Raw genomic sequence first — 22424 nt, 5'->3', positions numbered from 1 at the left:
CTTGTCCGGCGCCTCTGCCGGAGCCTTCCTCTTGTCCGGCGCCTCTGCCGGAGCCTCCCGCCTGTCCGGCGCCTCTGCCGGAGCCTCCCGCCTGTCCGGCGCCTCTGCCGGAGCCTCCCGCCTGTCCGGCGCCGCTGCCGGAGCCTCCCGCCTGTCCGGCGCCGCTGCCGGAGCCTCCCGCCTGTCCGGCGCCGCTGCCGGAGCCTCCCGCCTGTCCGGCGCCGCTGCCGGAGCCTCCCGCCTGTCCGGCGCCGCTGCCGGAGCCTCCCGCCTGTCCGGCGCCTCTGCCGGAGCCTCCCGCCTGTCCGGCGCCTCTGCCGGAGCCTCCCGCCTGTCCGGCGCCTCTGCCGGAGCCTCCCGCCTGTCCGGCGCCTCTGCCGGAGCCTCCCGCCTGTCCGGCGCCGCTGCCGGAGCCTCCCGCCTGTCCGGCGCCGCTGCCGGAGCCTCCCGCCTGTCCGGCGCCTCTGCCGGAGCCTCCCGCCTGTCCGGCGCCTCTGCCGGAGCCTCCCGCCTGTCCGGCGCCTCTGCCGGAGCCTCCCGCCTGTCCGGCGCCGCTGCCGGAGCCTCCCGCCTGTCCGGCGCCTCTGCCGGAGCCTCCCGCCTGTCCGGCGCCTCTGCCGGAGCCTCCCGCCTGTCCGGCGCCTCTGCCGGAGCCTCCCGCCTGTCCGGCGCCTCTGCCGGAGCCTCCCGCCTGTCCGGCGCCTCTGCCGGAGCCTCCCGCCTGTCCGGCGCCTCTGCCGGAGCCTCCCGCCTGCCCGGCGCCTCTGCCGGAGCCCCTCTGCCCCGAGCAGCTGCCCCTCTGTCCCGAGCAGCTGCCCCTCTGTCCCGAGCAGCTGCCCCTCTGTCCCGAGCAGCTGCCCCTCTGTCCCGAGCAGCTGCCCCTCTGTCCCAAGCAGCCCCTCTGTCCAGTGGGGTCATTGAGAGGGGTGGGCAGGGTGAGTAAGCCACGGAGGCGGACAATAAGGCGGACTAGGACAATGGCGAAGTGGGGTCCGCGTCCCGCGCCAGAGCCGCCACCGCGGACAGACGCCCACCCAGACCCTCCCCTATAGGTCAAGGTTTTGCGGCCGGAGTCCGCACCTTTGGGGGGGGGTACTGTCACGTTCTGACCTCTATTTCCGTTGTTTTTGTATTTATTTAGTATGGTCAGGGCGTGAGTTGGGTGGGTAGTCTATGCTTGTTTTTCTATGTTTTGGGGCAGTTCTATGTTTTCGGCCTAGTATGGTTCTCAATCAGAGGCAGGTGTCATTAGTTGTCTCTGATTGAGAATCATACTTAGGTAGCCTGGGTTTCACTGTGTGTTTGTGGGTGATTGTTCCTGTCTTTGTGTAGTGTTCACCAGATAGGCTGTATTAGGTTTCACGTTCCGTTTGTTGTTTTCGTATTCATTTAGTTATTTCATGTATCGTCAATTATTGATTAAAGAACATGAGTAATCACCACGCTGCATTTCGGTCCTCTCTCTCAACAAACGAAGAACGCCGTTACACAGAGGCCCATTCTCAGTAGAACACACAGACACAATAGTTATAAGAACCCGCTGTACTGTTGCATAAAACAACAATTTAATGCAATAAAAGTATTATAACATAATCTTGCTCTCAGGGTCCACTGAAAGTTGACTAGTAACAACAACTGGGACCTAAAAGACACCCACCATGAGACCCACTAAATCTGCCCAAGAAGAGGCAAACAAAAGAAAAACCCACAACAAACTTAGACAGGAGGCAAACCAAAAAGGTGGTGGTTAAAATAATTTATTACAATCAATACCATTCATACTATTACAAAATCATAATTCTCATTCATTCTTAATTAATTGTATTTACAAAAACATCAAACAAAAACAAACCTCAGGGGAGCATCGTCCCTCCCCGTCATACCTAACCAATACCTAACCCTTTCCCTATCTCCCCTTCCCTAATCTATCCCCTTACCAAACTCACTCTAACACTCCCAGCCCTAAACCCCCTTTCCACCTCTCCCGTGCCGCATGCTTCCCCCACTTCCTCTCCTCCCTCTTCATCTTCCCCCTCAAATCACCTTCCACCCTTCTCACTATCCCTTCCACCCCCCAATCTCTCCCTGTCTTGACTAAATTCTGCCTGGCTTCCCACAGTCCCTTTTTAAAGAGACTCATGAGAAGCCAGAGCAGAAACCTGTCCCTATCCGTTCCCTTTGCTCTCCCTACGCCTCTCTCTAGCCTAGCCCATGTCAAAACAAAATCACTCCTAACCACACCTAGCATTACCCGTGCCCTAGCCCAGACTAGTCCGGCAAAGGCACAGTCCCAGAAGGCATGGCGCACAGTCTCCTCCCTGCCACAAGAGGATCTTGGACAGGTGGGGGATTGCACCAAACTATACCGGTACAAGATGGCACGTACCGGCAAGCACTTATGGAGGCCCAACCAATTCAGGTCCTTGAGCCTGTAGTCCAGGCCCCGCGCCTGCACTCCCTCCCAGACCACTGACGAGATGCCCGCTACAGGCGCAGGACTCCCTGCCTGCCTGACTTCCTCGTACAGGTGCCTGTGGTCTAAACCTACTCGGGCAACTTCAACCTCGGGGTGCGCACGCATGGCGCATGGCCAAAATGCCACAGCAGCTGTTCCGCCCGATGACCCGCGTTAGACCACACCATTACGCTTCTCGCCTTATACGAGAAGAACACCCGCAGGAGGTAACCGGACGGGTGTATAACCGGACGAGCAAGCTCCGTCAACAAGAAAGAAACAAAAATGGCGTCCAGCTTGAGGGGGAAATGTGGTACCCCCCTACCTCCCTCCCCGATGGGACAGATCATGCGTGCCCTGGCGACCCACTCGCACCTGCCACTCCACATAAACTGAAACACAAGCCTCACTAGAGGCCTCCTCAGACAAGCCGGCAATGGATAGATGTATGCCACATACAAAAGAGACGGCAACACATCCACCTTTAGGACCAGGACTTTGCCCATAAAAGACAAATACCTAGCCTTCCACATTGCTAGCTTCCTCTGTACCACTGCGATACGCATGTTCCAGTTTAGCGTCGCTGAGCCGGAGGTCTCAAAATGAACCCCGAGAATCCTCAGGGCCCCTTCACAGAGAGATAACCCCCCAGGCACATCCGTTCTACCGCGCCATCTTCCGAAAAACTTGACGGAAGACTTTGCATGGTTCAGAACTGCTCCCGACGCTCGGGTGAAATCCCCAAAGATGGCAAGGGACCTTGTCAGGCACGAGTCCTTGCACAACAGCAAGGAAGTGTCGTCGGCGTACTGCGTCATCTTAACACGCAGCCCACCGCTTCCAGGGATCAACAAGCCTTTCACCCCTGTGTCTGCCCTAATGGCAGCCCCCAGAGGCTCCATGTACAGAACGAAGAGGAGAGCCGAGAGTGGGCATCCCTGCCTGACCCCAGACGAGAGGTCAAAAACGTCACCTAAGTGACTATTTACACTAACTCGACACCCCGCTCCGACATATAAAGTACGGATCCATCCTATAAACTTCTCCCCAAATCCTAATCTACCTAACACCCTGAATAGAAAAGATCTATTCACGCGATCAAAAGCTTTCGCCTGATCTAGCGCTGCTACCATTAAAGGCAGCCCTCTATCTTCAACCCAAGCGATGGAATCCCTGATCAACTGTAGGTTCCATCTTATAGAGCGGCCCTCTACCCCGCACGTCTGATCCTCGTGGACGACGTAGGGAAGGGCTGTGCGCAACCGGTCTGCTAAAATCTTTGCAAGAATCTTGTAATCTACGCACAGCATGGTCAATGGCCGCCAGTTGCCAAGGTCAGTTGCTTCCCCCTTCTTATAAAGAAGTGACAGCACACCAACAGCCATTGATCCCCCCGGGACCCCCGTCTCAAGGATGGCCTTCAAGACTTCGAGAACCACTGGTCCAAGTATACCCCAAAACTTGAGGTAAAACTCAGCCGGCAGCCCATCCATCCCAGGCACCTTCCCTTTTCCCATCCTCCTAAGAGCGCTCTCAACCTCTTCTAGTGAGATCTGGGCCTCCATCACGTCTCTAATGTCCTCTGGCAACCGCCGGGACAAGTGTTCTAAAAACACGTTTCCCTGCTCTACATCTATTTCCCTTTCCTTAAATAAACCTTGGAAATGATCAGTTGTCACCCTGACCATTTCCTCTGGTTTACTTACTATACTACCATTTTCTTCCCTAACTCCCTTCATTACCTTCCTACTCTGTCTGGCCCTAACCGACTTAAAGAACATAGCGGAACAAGTCTCATTATGTTCTAGAAAGCCACTATGCGCACGCTCCAGGAAAGCTTGAGCCTTCTGCTCCTGCAGCTCCCTGAGCTGCGCCTTTAGGGCTGCGAATCTCTCCCAGTCAATCGACCCGCCGAGGTTGCCTGCCTCGTACTCGAGTTCAATTAACCTTTGGATACGATCCACCTCCCTCCTTTCCTCCCTTTTTTTCCTTCTACAATATCCTATTATAAAAGCCCTTATCCTCCCCTTGACTAAATCCCACAACTCTAACACCCTCTCGCACATGGACCGGAGGCCGTCAAGCCTCCGAAAGAAACAAAAAAATGCGTCAACGAAAGCCTGCTCCTCCAGTAAATCCCGATCTAACTTCCAGTACCCCCTACCGAAGAGGCAGACTGGCGACCCCACCTGCAGGAACACCCCGTCGTGATCCGTGAAGAAAACAGGCAACAGCCGCCCAGACAACTGACCCAAAGACCTGGATACAAAAATGTAGTCGAGCCTCCGCGCAACCCCCCTGGAGTTGCGCCATGTAGGACCGACCATTGCCGGAGTAGTGTGCAGGCCACCATCAACCAGACCATGGCAAGCCATTAGCCCAGAGATGGCACCTGCACTGCTATCACCGCCTAACCCTAAATCTATATTAAAGTCTCCTCCTATCACCAAGTGCCTGTTTGTAACACACAGGGGCGCCAGACAGTCCACCATCTCCCTCCTGTCTGCCGCCACCTGTGGCCCATACACCCCAATTAACCTATATCTAGCTTCTCTAAACTTAACATCTATCCCCAAAACTCTACCCTGCATTATTACAAAAGTGTTCTCTATTTTAACCTCTCTATGCCCACACAAAATCCCTACTACTGTTGAGTGCACCCCTCCTATGCCCCAAAAAGATTCCCCCTTATCCCACTCCCTCTTAAATCTACACACATCCCCACCATCCCTCAGGTGAGCCTCCTGTAAAAAACAGAAATCAAACCCCACACCCTCTAAATAACAAAAAACCGCCCTCCTTTTAACAGTATCCCTTAACCCCCTAACATTTAGACTAAAAAAAGAAACAGAACTATTCATTTAATTATTTACAACAAATAAAAACCCCAAAACCCAAAGAAAAACCAGGAGACTCACCCGATGCTCCCCTGGTCCATCTCCACCGGCCGGGACGTCCTCTCCTCTCCTGACGCCCCCCCGTCCTCCATCCCAACCCATGATCCAGGCAGTGTGTTGGGTCCTCCCTCCCCACCCACCATCCCCCCCTCCCTGTTTGCCTCGGGGCTGCATATAGGGGACCCCATCTCCCCAAACAGGAGTTGGGATCCCTCTAGCAAACAACCCACCGACCCCTCACTGGAGTCATCCACTAAAATGCAAGGGGCTGAGGCAAACCGGGAGGACAAATTACCCTCCCCCCCCCCCCGCCACTCTCTTAACCCCCCCCTCCCCCTCCACACCCCCCTCCCTCTCACTTCCTGCCAAGCTCCCCCTCTTTATCCCTTTCTTCTTTGGTGAAGGAGGTAGTGGGGAGACACAACGTCCCATCCCCACTAACCCCTCCACCAAATCCCTAATTTCGACCTTGAGGAAGCCTGGCAGGCTGTCCCCCCACTCCTTCCCGCCATCTCCCCCCCCTCCCACCCCCTCCCCTCCCACATCCACTCCTCCCTCCTTCTCCGTCACTGTCCCCCTTCCCTCTTCCACTCCTTCTCGTACCACTGTCCCCTTCTCCCTCTTCTCTGCTCCTCCACGTTCTTCCACCTTCTTTTTAATCTCTCCTTCTTTTTCCTTCTTTCCATCTTCTCTCCTCTTTCTTTTCGCCTCTTCCTTCTTCCCTTCTTCGTCCTTCTCCGTCCTTTCCCCTGTGCCATCCGTACAATCCGCATGCGTCCTCTCTTTCCTCCCCCCATCCCCCGCTCCCCCCCCAGCTGCAGACGCGTATGACCTGTGACGAGCCGGGCAATCACGCCACAGGTGTGCTCTTGAGCCACACCCGTGGCAAGCCTTGGGCTCGTCACATTCCTTGGCCTCGTGCTCTTCCGACCCACAAAATCGACACCTCTTGGCACTGCACGAGGCCAGGATATGGCCGTAGGCCATACAACGCCTGCAGAACGGGGGCTGACGGGCATAGTAGAGTGTTCCCCTGTCAGCCCCCAGGGAGAACATCGCCGGAGGATGGAGGTAGCCATCCACACTCTTCGGGGACTCCCTGAGTAACGCCTGGAACCCTCTTCTCCCGTTCCAGAAACCCAGGGAGTCCCTGAGGTACCTCGCTGAGGAGACATTGTCCATGTACCTCCCCAGAAAGGCCCTCACCTCTTCATCTTTCACATGCGGATTGTACATGGTTACGGTGACCACCCTGAAGTTGTTCTTCGCCAGGCTGGTCACCGCATAATGGCACAGGGGTCCCGTTTTCTCCGCTTCCTTTGCCATCTTCATTACTTCGTCGTGTTTTTCTTCTTTGTGAAACGTCACATCGAAAGCCTTCTCATTCGGGTTCCCTTGAAGGCAGAGCACTTCCTTCACCTCTATCCTGAGGCATCCCATCAAAATAGTCCTTCCAAATGTCTCTCTACTCCACGGCTCCATCTCCTTTTCAGTCCAGGCAAATCGTAAGGTATTTGCCATACCAATCCCCGGAACCGATCTTGTTTGCTTGTATTGATTCATTTCAAAAAATAAGCTCTCTTCAGAAAGAAGCTTCAACCTGAAATGAAAACATATTTAAACCAAAAAGGAGGCGCAACTAAAGGTGTTGACTCTCCACATCTATCAAAACAACTGGAGCACTGGGCCAGACACTCTTAAATAGAACCTGGACCAGCTCAGGTGAAACACCTTCCCACTAACTAGATGGATAAGCCAGCACAGGTGTAACACACATACAAACGAGGTGACACCAATCAGTGCGTCCCACGTGCTAACAAGCTAGACCTGTGTTCTAACGAGCTAGACGTGTGTGCTAACGAGCTAGACGTGTGTGCTAACGAGCTAGACGTGTGTGCTAACGAGCTAGACATGCTAAAGTCCAACCTCAAAACATAAATGGAAAAACCAAAGCCTGTAAAACCTTCCCCTTTAAGACAACAACTATATCCTATATTTTTGTTGGACAAGTTCGCTCACCACCAACAAAAAACAACCTCCATTTCACATTATAATCTACTACAATGCTTCACCTTCTACAATATTAACATGTCTACTGGCTGTCAACCATTTAAAAACAAGAAAACACACATTTCTAAATAACAATATACAATCGTATCTTTTCTCCTTTTTCTTTTAAAGAAAATTGTTTTCCCCACAAGCTTCTAGAACTCTCGTCCCCTTGGAACGAGCCAAAACAAAACTGACAAGGAAATGTGTTTTAATAAATTATTAGAATGTTACAGTCCTGAAACCATAGGTCTGATACCATGTGATTGCATGAAATTAATTTAAATCATTAGATTATTATAACACGTGTGTAAGTGTTAGACTCATTCAATGATTATATTATAATACTTTGTGTGGTTTTAGTCCGAATCAAAGTTTGGGAACAATGTGTCTAGTGTTTTGAGAACAGACTATCTGTCTGAGCCAGATCCGGGGAGACCTTGGCTGGGACACTGAGAACTTCCCAGTCCCAGGTCTCTCCCTATCTTAGGGGAGGGTAGGAAGACACTATTCTCATGTACTCCCCTAGGCTCTATTGGCAGGCGGGTTTGATGGTTGGTGTGGAAGTATGTGTGTCGCTATAAATTGAAGGTCCTGTACTGTACACGTCAGAACGTTCCCATGAATAAACATTTAACTTTGGTAGACTGTGTTAAACTGTGTTAAACAAATCAATTTTATATTTTAAATAATTCAAAGTAGCCACCCTTTGCCTTGATGACAGCTTTGCACACTCTTTGTATTCTCTCAACCAGCTTCACCTGGAATGCTTTTCCAACAGTCTTGAAGGAGTTCCCACATATGCTGAGCACCTGTTGGCTGCTTTTCCTTCACTCTGCGGTCCGATTCATCCCAAACCATCTCATAGGGCCTCTTTCCTTTTCTATCAGTATCTTACAAATCCTGATATAACAGACTAAGGGTAACTTAATTGAATTGGTAAATGAACAGGAGTATAGAATTCTCCTGACAAAAACTCATCTCCAATAAGTCAAAATAAATTGTGATCCGTGGCAACGCAATGGCTAAATGCAAAACTATTTGACTGCCAACCCCTGAGAAAATCTTTCAGGGTTCACTCGATAGGCATGTTGTTGGATCTGGGCCCAGTCCCTAATGTCATGCTCTAGTACATTTGGGTTGGCACATCTGAGAATGAACCCTGATATTCTAAAAGCAGAGCAAAAATGTCAATATAATTATACCCAAAATTGTCAGTTGGTTACATAAATAATTATGATTACTAAATGTTATATGAAATGTAAATATGAAATATTTGGTTGCATAGTCCTTTTTTCAAAGCATTTTTTTATTACATTTTGCTAGGTGGGATAGCCCAATGTCAACACACAATTTTAACATGTACAAATCAACAACCAATATGCAGAAACAGTTTGTGATATATTGAAAACCTAAACGTAAAATGGGCCATACTGTATACACAAACATCTGCCACAATAATCATAATCATATTACTTACTAACACAACTAAACAAAACACATGGAAACGGGATAACATTTTTACTTCACTGGTTAGAGGACAACCTGCAGAAGACAGTCAGCTGCATTTGGGCGTGATACATTTAAATGTAGGGGACGTTGAACAAAGGAACACAACACTTATTTGTCATCACTCATCGATATCATGCTAAAATCATTTGTGCGACAGAAGGGAAATGAGGTTGCACGTCCTGTTAAAACTAACAGCTCAAAAACCACACGGAATCGGGGAATAATGTGTACATCCCTGGTTAGAGGACAATTTGTAGAAAACAGCTAGCTACATTTTGAAGTGTTGCATTTTGATTCAAGTGGGTCACCAACGTGGTACGTTTAACACAACTCTTTTTTTGTTTGTCACTTTTTGTTAAATAACATAAATAGTACTCTTTCAATTCAGAGCCTGGATTTTTCACCTGGGGCTAATATCCATATTATGTTGAAGCCAATAGAACAGAGGACAAACATTTCGGGTTCTACATTGTGACATCATTAAAATACTCCTACTACAATGTTAAAACATTCTACATTGTGACATTATTTGATATGATTTTTCAAATTCAACTCCTTCATGTATGTTTTGATGTTTGATCAGAGATCTTTTATCAGAGTATCTCTTCCCACATTGATCACAGCTATGAGATTTCTCTCCTGTGTGTGTTCTCTGGTGTTCTTTCAGGCTGTTTAGCTGAGTAAAACTCTTTCCACACTGACTACAGCTATAAGGTTTCTCTCCTGTGTGTACTCGCTGGTGTCTAGTCAGATGGCTAGATGTAGTACAACTCTTCCCACATTGATCACAGCTATGAGATTTCTCTCCTGTGTGTGTTCTCTGGTGTCTAGTCAGATGGCTAGATATAGTAAAAATCTTCCCACATTGATCACAGCTATAAGATTTCTCTCCTGTGTGTACTCGCTGGTGATTTTTAAGTTCTGATGAAGATTTGCAACGTTTCCCACAGTCAGAGCAGCAGTGTGGTTTCTTTCCTGTGGGTCTCTGCTGGTGTTTCTTGAGGTGTCCTGATCTGGAGAGACTCTTCTCTGCCTCGTCAGCATCATGATGTTGTTGAGGCTCCCCAGAGGATCCACGATATTCACATCTCTCTCCTGTGTTAGCGAAAATATCAGACAGATGGTTAAAGGCCCACAACAGCAGAAATCCACTGTTTATTTGAGATAAACGTTGATGCCCAGAGCATTGTCATGAAGTTGTACAATAATTTACATCTGTTAAATTATATGACAATTGTCTTGTTTTCACAGTAGTAAAATTGATGATTGTAGGCTAGAAATGTATTATTATTTGTGTTGTTGAAACTCTAATCAGTGTGCCAGATGACTTTTGGTCTCCAATATACGCCCCTTTCTGTGTTTACTAAAATTGCGGCAGGAGGGCGATGCACACACAATTTGGTTGCAGAATCTCCTCCATGCTAATGAGGAAACCACTAATTATGGATGTAGTATATCTGGTTGTAGAAACTCCTCCCTGCTAATGAGGAAACCACTAGTTATGGATGTAGTATATCTGCCTGGAGCCAAAATGGTGAGCGAAGACTTTAGTTTTCCACAATGTATTCTGAATATTATAGCGCAAGATCAGGAGTGCTACTCAAGGAAACTCACATTAAGCTCTGTGTCTATTCACTAATTCACCACCGTGGGGGAAAACTCAGGGGAGTTCTCATAGGCTGACAGCAAAAATAGCTTGAGTGCAATACGCATAACTTTTGGATTATAATTGTAAGGCTCGTTTGAATCTCTCCTGCTTAATGTAATGTTTTTGTTTTTGTCTCAAATCAACTGCTTTATACGAAAAAAACACTTCAACCAGTAAAATGCTCTTTGGCTAGCTTTGCCATCAGCCTGACAATGAGGGTTTGTTCACTAATTGTTTACAAATTGGCCCATAACTTCAGCTAACAACAACATAGACCTACTGTAGGACCCATAACTTCACCTAACAACAAATATACCCATGTCGTGATGTTTGTCATTTGACTGGCATTCAGAAAATGATTTCCTGGATCAGCTGATGATAGTTGAACATGTGACTGTAACTAAACAGCTATAGTATTAAGTATTATGTGTAATTATTGAAGAACCGCATTAATGACAGCATCCATTGGGGTGTTGTCAATAAAGTTAAGGTGACTCTCGGCTAGAACCATTGGATTTAGCAAACTCTGAAATTATTTAGGATTTCTGTGCCCATGAAAACTGTTTTCCCAGCGTAATATAAGGAGACACTAAATGTTATGTAGGTAGAGTGCATTTCAGAGATCTGAATATGAAAAACTGTCCTAACAGGACAATAACCTAAACCACAAGGCCAAATCTAAACTGGAGGAGCTTACCAAGATGACATTGAATGTTCCTGAGTGGCCTAGTTACAGTTTGGACTTAAATCGTCTTGAAAGTCAATGGCAAGACTTGAAATTGGCTTTCTTGCAATGATCAACAACCAACTTGACAGAACAGGAAGGATTTTTAAAAGAATAATTAATGTTCACATTAGGATCAGTCGCCTATTGGATGACATCACGACATCCCATCAAGCCAACCCCTTGAAAGCCTTACTATGTATGACATCATGCACTCCTTCCAGTTTGCAATTGTCAAAAAAATAAACTATTTTGCTCAAAACATTCATTTCATTTGTTTCCCTTTAGTGTGTTTATACTGTATTTTTATATCAATTTCGACAGGAATTTTTTTTTTTTTAAATCAATAGAGGACGCCATGAACAATTCCTACAGTACAAAAACATATTCAAGTGTAGAATGTAAAATCACACATTAGTTCAACAACTGAAGAGTTTGTGTTCCCCTGTTTTTTAAGATAGTACTCACTGTATTTACTGGTGTTAATCAGATCAATGTCCCTGTTTTATAAGGTAGTACTCACTGTATTTACTGGTGTTAATAAGTTCTCCAGTCTTCTCTTCTTCGTCCTCCTCTAATGTGACAGTAATCTCCCCCTCTTCATCCTTCATTCCAAAAACGTCTTCATCTTCTTTCACTTCATCCTCCACTCCAAAAACTGCATCTTCCTCCTCTTCTTTCACAGTAACATCCTCATCCTCTTTCACTCTGAACGCGTCTTTCTCTTCTTTCTCTTCTTTCACCTTAACACCCTCACCCTCTACTTGTTTGTGTATTGTAACAGCCTCCTCTTCCGCCTCCTCTTTCACGAGAGCTTCTTTCTCCGTCCAGCAGACCACCTCTTCTTTATCAGGAGGAGAGTAGCTTGGTGAACTCATGTTCGGGGATAATGGCTAGTTAGCATTAGCCAGCTAGTTGACTTACAACGTAAATATTAAATTAAATGGGGTATCTAGTTGTTTCCACATGAGTATGTTTAAATCATAGTGGCAATTAAACCACGAAATTGTCAAAAGATCTTGAACGTTCCGACTGTTGGCTAGCGAGCTACCGAGGTGGCTGCAGTTGTTGAAGAAGCGTTCCGTCCACTAGATTATACGTCACACTAGAAACATCGCCTGAAAGACACATATTGCCATCTGCTGTCTGGAGGGAAAACTTTTTTCTTCCTTCATTGAATTACAATATTATTAAGCAGTTTAGGGAAATGTTTTTTTCCACTCCATTAAATATGAATATTATATCAACACGTACAAAGAGCAACAAGTGTTGTTTGATTAGGTCAGATTTTTATGAGAATTTAAAACAAACTCTACATCTACTCCACATCTGTATTTCTGATTCAGTCATAACTAGATATCAAAATAAGCACCTAGTTATTGATACACAAAGAGCTGTCAAAGGACACCAGAAACAAAATTGTAGACCTGCACCAGGCTGGGAAAACTGAATCTGCAATAGGTAAGCAGCTTGGTTTGAAGAAATCAACTGTGGGAGCAATTATTAGGAAATGGAAGACATACAAGACCAATGATAATCTCCCTCGACCTGGGGCTCCACGCAAGATCTCACCCCGTGGGGTAAAAATGATCACAAGAACGGTGAGCAAAAATCCCAGAACCACACGGTGGGACCTAGTGAATGACCTGCAGAGAGCTGGGACCAAAGTAACAAAGCCTACCATCAGTAACACACTACGCCGTCAGGGACTCAAATCTTGCAGTGCCAGACGTGTCCCCCTGCTTAAGCCAGTACATGTCCAGGCCCGTCTGAAGTTTGCTAGAGAGCATTTGAATGATCCAGAAGAAGATTGGGAGAATGTCATATGGTCAGATGAAACCAAAATATAACTTTCTGGTAAAAACTCAACTCGTCGCGTTTGGAGGACAAAGAATGCCGAGTTGGATCCAAAGAACACCATACCTACTGTGAAGCATGGGGGTGGAAACATCATGCATTGGGGCTGTTTTTCTGCAAAGGGACCAGGACGACTGATCCATGTAAAGGAAAGAATGAATGGGGCCATGTATAGTGAGATTTTAAGTGAAAACTTCTATCAGCAAGGGCATTGAAGATGAAACGTGGCTGGATCTTTCAGCATGACAATGATCCCAAACACACCGCCCGGGCAACGAAGGAGTGGCTTCGTAAGAAGCATTTCAAGGTCCTGGAGTGGCCTAGCCAGTCTCCAGATCTCAACCCCATAGAAAATCTTTGGAGGTGAGTTGAAAGTCCATGTTGCCCAGCAACAGCCCCAAAACATCACTGCTCTAGAGGAGATCTGCATGGAGGAATGGGCCAAAATACCAGCAACAGTGTGTGAAAACCTTGTGAAGACTTACAGAAAACATTTGACCTCTGTCATTGCCAACAAAGGGTATATAACCAAGTATTGAGATAAACTTTTGTTATTGACCAAATACTTATTTTCCACCATAATTTGCAAATCTTAGAAAAATCTTACAATGTGATTTTCTGGATTTTTTCCCCTCATTTTGTCTGTCATAGTTGAAGTGTACCTATGATGAAAATTACAGGCCTCTCATCTTTTTAAGTGGGAGAACTTGCACAATTGGTGGCTGACTAAATACTTTTTTGTCCGACTGTATGTACTGTATTCTATTCTATTCTACTGTATCTTAGTCTACGCTGCTCTGGCATCGCTCGGCCAAAGATTTATATATTCTTAATTCCATTCCTTTAGATTGTGTGTATTGTTAAATATTACTTGTTAGATATTACTGGACTGTTGGAGCTAGAAACACAAGCATTTTGCTACACCCACAATAACATCTGCTAAACAAGTGTATGTGACAAATAAAATGTGATTTGATGTATATAGGTCTGGTGTTGGTCATTCTACACCCTGTGGATCTCCTGCATGTATTTTCTGATGTTTAATCAGACCACTTGAATGAGAGTATCTCTGGTCACACTGATCACAGCTATAAGGACTCTCTCCTGTGTGTGTTCTCTGGTGTTGTGTCAGGTTTCTTAGGGAAGCAAAGCTCTTCAAAGTCAGAGCAGAGCAGTGTCTCCTGTGTGTGCTCTCTGGTGATAAAACTCTTCCCACACTGATTACAGCTATACGATTTCTATCATGTGTGTGTTCTCTGGTGTCTATTCAGGCTGTTTGACTGAGTAAAACTCTTCCCACACTGATTACAGCTATAAGGTTTCTCTCCTGTGTGTGTTCTCTGGTGTCCTTTAAGGTGTTCTATCCGAGAAAAGCTTTTCCCACATTGCTCACAGCTATATGGCTGCTCTCCTGTGTGTGTTCTCTGGTGTGATACCAGGTTGCTTGACTGAGTAAAACTCTTGCCACATTGCTCACAGCTATATGGCTGCTCTCCTGTGTGTGTTCTCTGGTGTGATAGCAGGTTGCGTGACTGAGTAAAACTCTTGCCACACTGGTCACAGATATAAGGCTTCTCTCCTGTGTGTGTTCTCTGGTGCTCTTTAAGGCGTTCTCCCCGAGAAAAGTTTTTCCCACATTGCTCACAGCTATATGGCTGCTCTCCTGTGTGTATTCTCTGGTGTGATACCAGGTTGCTTGACTGAGTAAAACTCTTGCCACACTGATCACAGCTGTATGGCTGCTCTCCTGTGTGTGTTCTCTGGTGTGATACCAGGTTGCTTGCCTGAGTAAAACTCTTGCCACACTGTTCACAGCTGTAAGGCTTATCTCTTGTGTGTGTTCTCTGGTGTGTTTTCAGATTACTTGAATGAGTAAAACTCTTCCCACATTGATCACAGCTATAAGGCTTCTCTCCTGTGTGTACTCGCTGGTGATTTTTAAGTTCTGATGAAGATTTGAAACGTTTCCCACAGTCAGAGCAGCAATGTGGTTTCTTTCCTGTGTGTCTCTGCTGGTGTTTCTTGAGGTGTTCTGATCTGGAGAGACTCTTCTCTGCCTCTTCAGCATCATGATGTTGTTGAGACTCCCCAGAGGATCCACGATGGTCACATCTCCCTCCTGTGTGAAAGTCAGATAGTCAATGTAGTGAATGTTTTTACAAACTTTGACAAATGTTTTCTAAGTCCTGTTGTCTTGTTGGTCCACCAGCCAGTGTAGCAGGCAGATGAAAGAAAATACACGCCACTGATTTTCTACCAAATATTTTTTTGCAATGACTGACTACACCAATAATCACAACAACAAGAAATGAATGAGCAGCTTGGCAATGTTTGTAAAACAAGAAATTTAAGCATGAAGTAATGTGGTATATTGCTCCATGTAATCACATTTTTGTGACAAGAGTCTTTTAACCAATGTGTTAAAATAATTAATTGAAATACAATAGTAATGATGAATAGTTGTACAAGTGAACATCAAGAATCACCAAAGTGCCTCCATATCACAACACACCACACTGTCCTGCCAGATAAACTGCTGACTTATTATTATAGTTCAGGGCTCTACGCTGACATGTGTTCCTAAGTGTATATACTGAACAAAAAAATAAATGCAACATGGAAAGTGTTGGTCCCATGTTTCATGCGGGGTCATCTGAGGAGGGGGTGCTGAGGAGTATTTCTGTCTGTAATAAAGCCTTTTTGTGTGGAAAACTCATTCTGATTGGCTGGGCCTTGCACCCCAGTGAGTGGCCTATGGCAGCACACCTGCCCAGTCGTGAAATCCATAGATTAGGGCCTAATGAATTTATTTCAATTGACTTCTATGAACTGTAAGTCAGTAAAATCTTTGAAATTGTTGCGTTTATATATTTGTTGAGAAGTTAGGAGCTGGGCAACTCCAGAGTAACGAAATTACACCAGACTCAGACTCACCAGATTTTTCATTTTAAAATGTATGCAAAACAAAAACCACAGCTGCTTTAAAACCACGATTGTATTCATCAGTTCAACAACTGCAGCGTTTGTGCCCCCGTTATTTAATATTAGTATTTACTGGTGTTAATCTGACCTTCTGTCTCCTCCTCTCCTTCCTCTTTCACTTCAAGAATTGCATCCTCCGCTTTCCCTTCTTCTTTCACTGAAACGTCTTTCTATTCTTCTTTCACTGTAACAGCATCACCCTCTACTTCTTGTTTTTTTACTGTGACATCCTCTTCTTCCTTCTCCTCTTTCACGACAATGTTCAGCCCCAGAGCTTCTTTCTCCGTCCAGCAGACCTCCTCTTTTTTAACAGGAGGAGAGTAGTTTAGGGAGCTCATGTTCGGGGTTGTTAGCTAGCTAGATATCATTAGCGACTAGCCTAGTGCTAGGCAAATTTTAGACATCTGCCTGACTAACAACGTAAATATGAAAATAAATGGGGCAACTAACTATAAAACAGAAGTATGTTTAAAACACATGAGCAAATATGCACTGAAACAGTCTAAAAAGCTTGAACGTTTAGGCCATGTCGCCTAGCAAGCTACTGAAGTGACTGACTCGCTGTTGTTGTTGAAGGGTCCCGTCCACTAGATTATACGTCACACTGGCAGCATTGTTATCAGCTGACTGGAGTGGGTAACGCAGTATTAGTAAATGTTTATTTTATTTCCTGACAAAAAAAGGGTATTTTTAAAATGTTTCATTAAATAATAATATTATATTGATATGTCGAAATGAAAGCATGTGTTGATTGATTAGTGAAGATTTGTAATGAATGAGAATTTAAACTACATCTAACGCTGCATTTAAGGCAATGTCATATTAATTCAGTCAAACAAACGCTCTGCAGCCTAGTTTAACAGTGATCTACGTTCTATGAAAGCTGCTGGGAGAAAGCTTTGTTTTCCTTGAGCTATTCTCCAGTTAACTGATGCAATTAGGACCTGGTATATCAACAGACTGCATACAAAGAGGCACTGAACACTGCACACAAGTTATACTTCACCAATCTCATTGCAAATGGTGACGGGAACCCAATAATTATATTTTCTGTAGTAAAGAAATTAGTTCAACCACTCGCTAACTCCTCCTTTACCCACTCCATTGAATAAAGTACTATTTTTCATGCATTTTTCAAATCCTAAAATCCAAAATAAAGAGCATTTACTTCACTGTACAATCTACCCCTTTATTCAGACCTGCCCCCCTGCTTCATACTGAGCCTCCCAGCTGCAGTTTCACCACATTCTCATTGACAACCCCAACATCTGTCTCTGAAATGGTCCATAATATGAGGTCAACTACCTGCCCCTTGGACCCTGTTCCCACAGGACTCATACAATCATAAATCACTTTCTTAATTCAGGCACTGTGCCTAATTCCCTTAAAACTGCCTCCATCAAACCAACCTTGAGAAAATGTGCATGAAGCCTTCTAGTCTGACTAGTTTACTACAGAACTACCTCTCTACCAACAATCTGCATGAACCCTTCCAGTCTGGCTGTATACAACTACAGAACTACCTCTCTACCAACAATCTACATGAACCCTTCCAGTCTGGCTGTATACAACTACAGAACTACCTCTCAACTACAGGCAGCTGGTTGAACCTTAATTGGGGAGCCACCGTGCTTCTACATCTGCATTGCTGTTTGGGGTTTTAGGCTGAGATTCTATATATCACTTTGTGACATCAGCTGATGTAAAAAGGGCTTTATAAAAATAGATTTGATAACCAGGTGTGGAGACCATCATAGTATAGTAGTGGTATTAGTAGTGTAGCTAGTACAATAACAAGGTGTGGAGACCATAGTATAGTAGTGGTACTAGTAGTGGAGCTAGTACAATAAGATGTGGAGACCATCATAGTATAGTAGTGGTACTAGTAGTGGAGCTAGTACAATAAGATGTGGAGACCATCATAGTATAGTAGTGGTATTAGTAGTGTAGCTAGTACAATAACAAGGTGTGGAGACCATAGTATAGTAGTGGTACTAGTAGTGGAGCTAGTACAATAACAAGGTGGAGACCATCATAGTATAGTAGTGGTACTAGTAGTGGAGCTAGTACAATAAGATGTGGAGACCATCATAGTATAGTAGTGGTACTAGTAGTGGAGCTAGTACAATAAGATGTGGAGACCATCATAGTATAGTAGTGGAGATAGTACAATAACAAGGTGTGGAGACCATCATAGTATAGTAGTGGTACTAGTACAATAACAAGGTGGAGACCATCATAGTAAAGTAGTGGTACTAGACCACCATCAATTTCAACTGACTTGAGAAGAAATAGGGAATTATATCTAAGTGCAAGGGTGCCAATATATTTGGCTGCAGCTGTATCCAAACAAAGTAATTTAGCAATATCCAAATCATATATCAAATCAAATTCAAGGTTGGAGTGAAGAGTAGCAAAATTCAATTAATCTATATAATAACTTAATAGACTAGAGTCCTGTCCAGGGGAAGTACTCGTACATCAAGCTGCCTCACACTACAGAAACAGCTACAAGCCAAGGCTACTTCCTTCCTTATATAATAATTTACATTTAACAATATCCAAATCATATTATGAATTACATCAGAGGGTTTATACTTGTATACAATCAATCAAAATACAAATTTTAAAATATTTAATGTGATTTTAGATCAAGGTGAATAAACAACAGAAACAGGCCTGTTGTTTTGGTCAGATTTTCATGTCTGATTTAATTTAAACAATATGATTTAATGTGACAAACAAAAACACAAATTCCCAGTCAAAAACACAAGTCAGAACACAGTCTCTCTATTCTCACATGTGATGTCAGGTCCTCTGACTGGGAAAATGTCTTTCCACACTGAGAGCAGTGGTATGTCTTCTCCTTCTGTGTATGTATTCTTTCATGCTTATTCAGATGCCTTTACCGGTTAAATCTCTTTCCACACTGGGAGCAGTGGTATGTCTTATCCCCTCCTGAGTGTGTCCTGTCATGCCTTGTCAGGCGCATTGACTTGGTAAAACTCTTTCCACACAGGGAGCATTGGTAGAGCTTTTCTTGTGTGTGTCCCCTCTCATGCTTTTTCAGACTCGTTAACCACCTAAAACTATTTTCACACTGGGAACAGTGGAAGGGCTTTTCTCCTGTATGTATTCTCTCATGTGCTTTCCGATGTAGTAATCGGGTAAAACTATTTCCACAGTAGGAGCAGTGGTGTCATCTCGCTGGTTTGGGCATTTCTATGTCTGGTTCCTCTGAAGGACTCTTTCTGCTGTCAGAGTGAGAGTCTGGTCTCTCTCCTGCCAAAGACAGAGTAATTTGTCTAAAGAGAGACCTGAATGAAATATCCACATGATAAAACTGTCTTCTTATGAGGTTTAATCCAGACTAGATCCCTCAATAACCCAAGGTCAGTCTTCACAACATTACATCATTAATAATAAACTTGGTGACGGTGAAATTTAAAAACAAAGGATGTAGAGCTCCAAATCTAATTTCTCAGGGAATGTCATGTTTATTGACTGAACAGAGCTCTGTAATAATATATAATGTAATGTTTATAGGCTGAGCAGAGCTCTATAATAATAGATAATGTCATGTTTCAGGCTGAGCAGAGCTCTATAATAATATATAATGTAATGTTTATAGGCTGAGCAGAGCTCTATAATAATAGATAATGTCATGTTTATTGGCTGAGCAGAGCTCTATAATAATAGATCATGTCATGTTTACAGGCTGAGCAGAGCTCTATATAATAACATATATTACTATTTCAGTCATTGTTATAGGCTGCATTTGATCCAATGTTAATAACGTTTTGTTGGTGGCCCACTTCATCTCTAAAGTTATAATTACTATCTTTTCTAAATGATCATTCTTTAGTTCAGCCTTTCCTTGAAATGGCTATTTTGGCCATGTTTTTTGTCGACTAACAAACGTTTGCTAATATGTTCAGTCTCCCCAAAGCGCTTGTCCATTTCATGTCAATAATGCTTCTTATTTTCTGTGTTTCTCCAACATTATTTAGAAATCTGCTTTTTGTGGGTATACACACGCCATGCAAGGTCTACAATAGACACACGTCAAACGTTTAGTTTATAACTTGTTTGCCACTCTGTGAGACAATTAAGTTGTGATTTTGTGGAGGGTGGGGGGGACTCTCTACACGTGTCACAGTTAAGCAATAAGGCCCGAGAAAGTGTGGTATATGGCCAATATAGCATGGTTAAAGACTGTTCTTATGCACAACAACGCAGAGTTCCTGGATACAGCCCTTAGCTGTGGTATATTGGCCATATATCACAAACCCGAGGTGGCTTATTGCAATTATAAACTGGTTACCAGTGTAATTAGAAGGGTAAAAATACATGTTGTCATACCCATGGTATACGGCCTGACATACCACAGCTGTCAGCCAATCAGCATTCAGGGCTTTATCACCTATTTTAAAATGTAGCTTTAACATTATATTATAACATAAATTCCTATAGTAGAGAACAACATTTTCAAGTATAGAATTTCAGTAGCACGCTGCTTTAAAACCACACATTCGGTCAAAACTTTGGAGAGTTAGAGCCCGTTTTAAAGACAGTACTTACGGGTGGTAATCAGATCTCCTGACTCCTCTGTCAATATTCTCTCTTTCTCCTCATTCACTTCAAAAACTGCATTCTCTTCTTTCTCTGCCTCCTCTTCTTTTACTGTAACATCCTCCTCTTTCACTCTGAAGGCATCTTCCTCTTCTTTCACTGAAACATCTTTCTCTTCTTTCACTGTAACAGCCTCACCCTCTTGTTTTACTGTGACATCCTCTTCTTCCTCCTCCTCTTTCACAAGAGCTTCTTTCTCCGCCCAGCAGACCTCCTCTTCTTTAACAGGAGGGGAGTAGTTAATGGAGCTCATGGTCGGGGATGTTAGCTAGCTAGCTGTCATTAGCAACTAGGCTAGTGCTAACTTAACGAGCCAACTACTATAGCTGACTAATACAAAATAACGTAATATTAAATTGAATAGGTTAACAAGTAGATACAACAGAAGTGTGTCTAAAACACAATAGCTAATATACACCGAAAGCGTAAGAGCTTTAATCGTTCGGCTATGTTGGCTAGCAAGCTACCGAGGTGGTTGACGAGCTGTTTATGAAGAACCGTCCACTAGATTATACGTCACGCTGGCAGCGTCGCCTGAAAGACGCACATCGCCGTCTGCTGACTGGAGGGGAAACGCAGTTGAGGATCATATTTTATTTTCAGACAAAGATGATTTTAAATGGATTTAATTAAATAATACTATTATATTGAGACATACAAAGACAGGAATGTGTTGATTGATTAGTGCGAATAAAAAATGTTTACTACAGCACATTTAAGGCAGTTTCATTCAGTCATACTAAATCTAAATAAGTAGCTGGCTACTGTCAGTCTTTTCTGCTCCTACATGGTGTAACAATACCTCATGTAGATGTATATAATGAACAGACTAGGTCTGGTGTGGGGCTTTAAGGCCATACTGCTAGTGTGATGTAAAATCTAGTGGACAGAGGCTTCTTTCAACAGCAGCAACAGTTAGTCAGCCACCTCGGTAGCTTGCTAGACAAAATAGCCAAACCAATAAAGCTCTTTAGACGCTTTAGTGTATATTGGCCACTGTGTTTTAACCCCTCTTCTGTCGTCTAGTTAGTTATCCGATTTAATTTCATATTTACGGTGTTGTTGTTATTAGTCAGCTAGCGGGGCTGATTAAGTTAGCATTAGCCTAGCTAACATCCCCGACCATGAGCTCACTAAACTACTCTCCTCCTGCTAAAGAAGAGGAGGTCTGCTGGACGGAGAAAGAGGGTCTGTGGCTGAACGTTGTCGAGGAAGAGGATGTCAAAATACAAAAACAAGTAGAGGGTGAGGATGTTACAGTGAAAGAAGAAGAGAAAGATGTTACAGTGAAAGAAGAGGAAGACCCGTTCAGAGTGAAAGAGGAGGAGGATGTTACAGTAAAAGAAGAGGAGGAAGAGAAAGAGGAGGATGCAGTTTTTGGAGTGAAGGAGGAGGTGGAGGGGGAGATGACTGTCACATTGGAAGAAGAAGATGAAGAGAAGGAAACTGGATATCTGGGTTCGGTTTCCCCGAAGGCATGGCATGCGGGAGCGTAATCATCGACTGACACGAATTAGCATAACGCAACGGACATAAATATTCCTAGAAAATATTCCGATTCATGAAAATCACAAATGAAATATATTGAGACACAGCTTAGCCTTTAATGACCATGTCATCTCAGGTTTTCAAAATATGCTTTACAGCCAAAGCTAGACAAGCATTTGT

General features: G+C 44.5%; 2 protein-coding genes across 2 annotated transcripts; both read right to left on the bottom strand.

Moving 5' to 3' along the window:
- Nucleotides 1-8692: 8692 nt before the first annotated feature.
- On the bottom strand, nucleotides 8693-12797 carry LOC118938254 (zinc finger protein 180-like). The gene is made up of 2 exons (XM_036940702.1): nucleotides 11809-12797; nucleotides 8693-10008 (listed from the first exon to the last, which is right to left on the bottom strand). Exons 1-2 carry the CDS (start codon nucleotides 12161-12163, stop codon nucleotides 9416-9418), a joined length of 948 nt encoding a protein of 315 aa, XP_036796597.1. The 5' UTR covers nucleotides 12164-12797; the 3' UTR covers nucleotides 8693-9415.
- A 1018-nt stretch (nucleotides 12798-13815) lies between these two features.
- LOC110487378 (zinc finger protein 239) lies at nucleotides 13816-21421 on the bottom strand. The gene is made up of 2 exons (XM_021559308.2): nucleotides 20706-21421; nucleotides 13816-15261 (listed from the first exon to the last, which is right to left on the bottom strand). The coding sequence occupies exons 1-2, from the start codon at nucleotides 21007-21009 to the stop codon at nucleotides 14384-14386; spliced, it is 1182 nt and encodes a 393-aa protein (XP_021414983.1). The 5' UTR covers nucleotides 21010-21421; the 3' UTR covers nucleotides 13816-14383.
- Nucleotides 21422-22424: the final 1003 nt, after the last annotated feature.

The sequence above is a fragment of the Oncorhynchus mykiss genome, chromosome 13 (genome assembly GCF_013265735.2).
Source record: "Oncorhynchus mykiss isolate Arlee chromosome 13, USDA_OmykA_1.1, whole genome shotgun sequence".
Taxonomy (NCBI): Eukaryota; Metazoa; Chordata; class Actinopteri; order Salmoniformes; family Salmonidae; genus Oncorhynchus; species Oncorhynchus mykiss.
This window is presented reverse-complemented; position numbering and strand designations above follow the sequence as displayed.

Bases quoted from the DNA above. Each gene is read 5' to 3' on its own strand.
- LOC110487378 (XM_021559308.2), bottom strand. From the start codon at position 21,009: ATGAGCTCCATTAACTACTCCCCTCCTGTTAAAGAAGAGGAGGTCTGC. The intron at 15,262-20,705 runs GTAAGTACTGTC...ACTTTCACACAG, and splicing joins AGGAGATCTGATTACCACCC to GAGGGAGATGTGACCATCGT.
- LOC118938254 (XM_036940702.1), bottom strand. From the start codon at position 12,163: ATGAGTTCACCAAGCTACTCTCCTCCTGATAAAGAAGAGGTGGTCTGC. The intron at 10,009-11,808 runs GTGAGTACTACC...TCGCTAACACAG, and splicing joins TATTAACACCAGTAAATACA to GAGAGAGATGTGAATATCGT.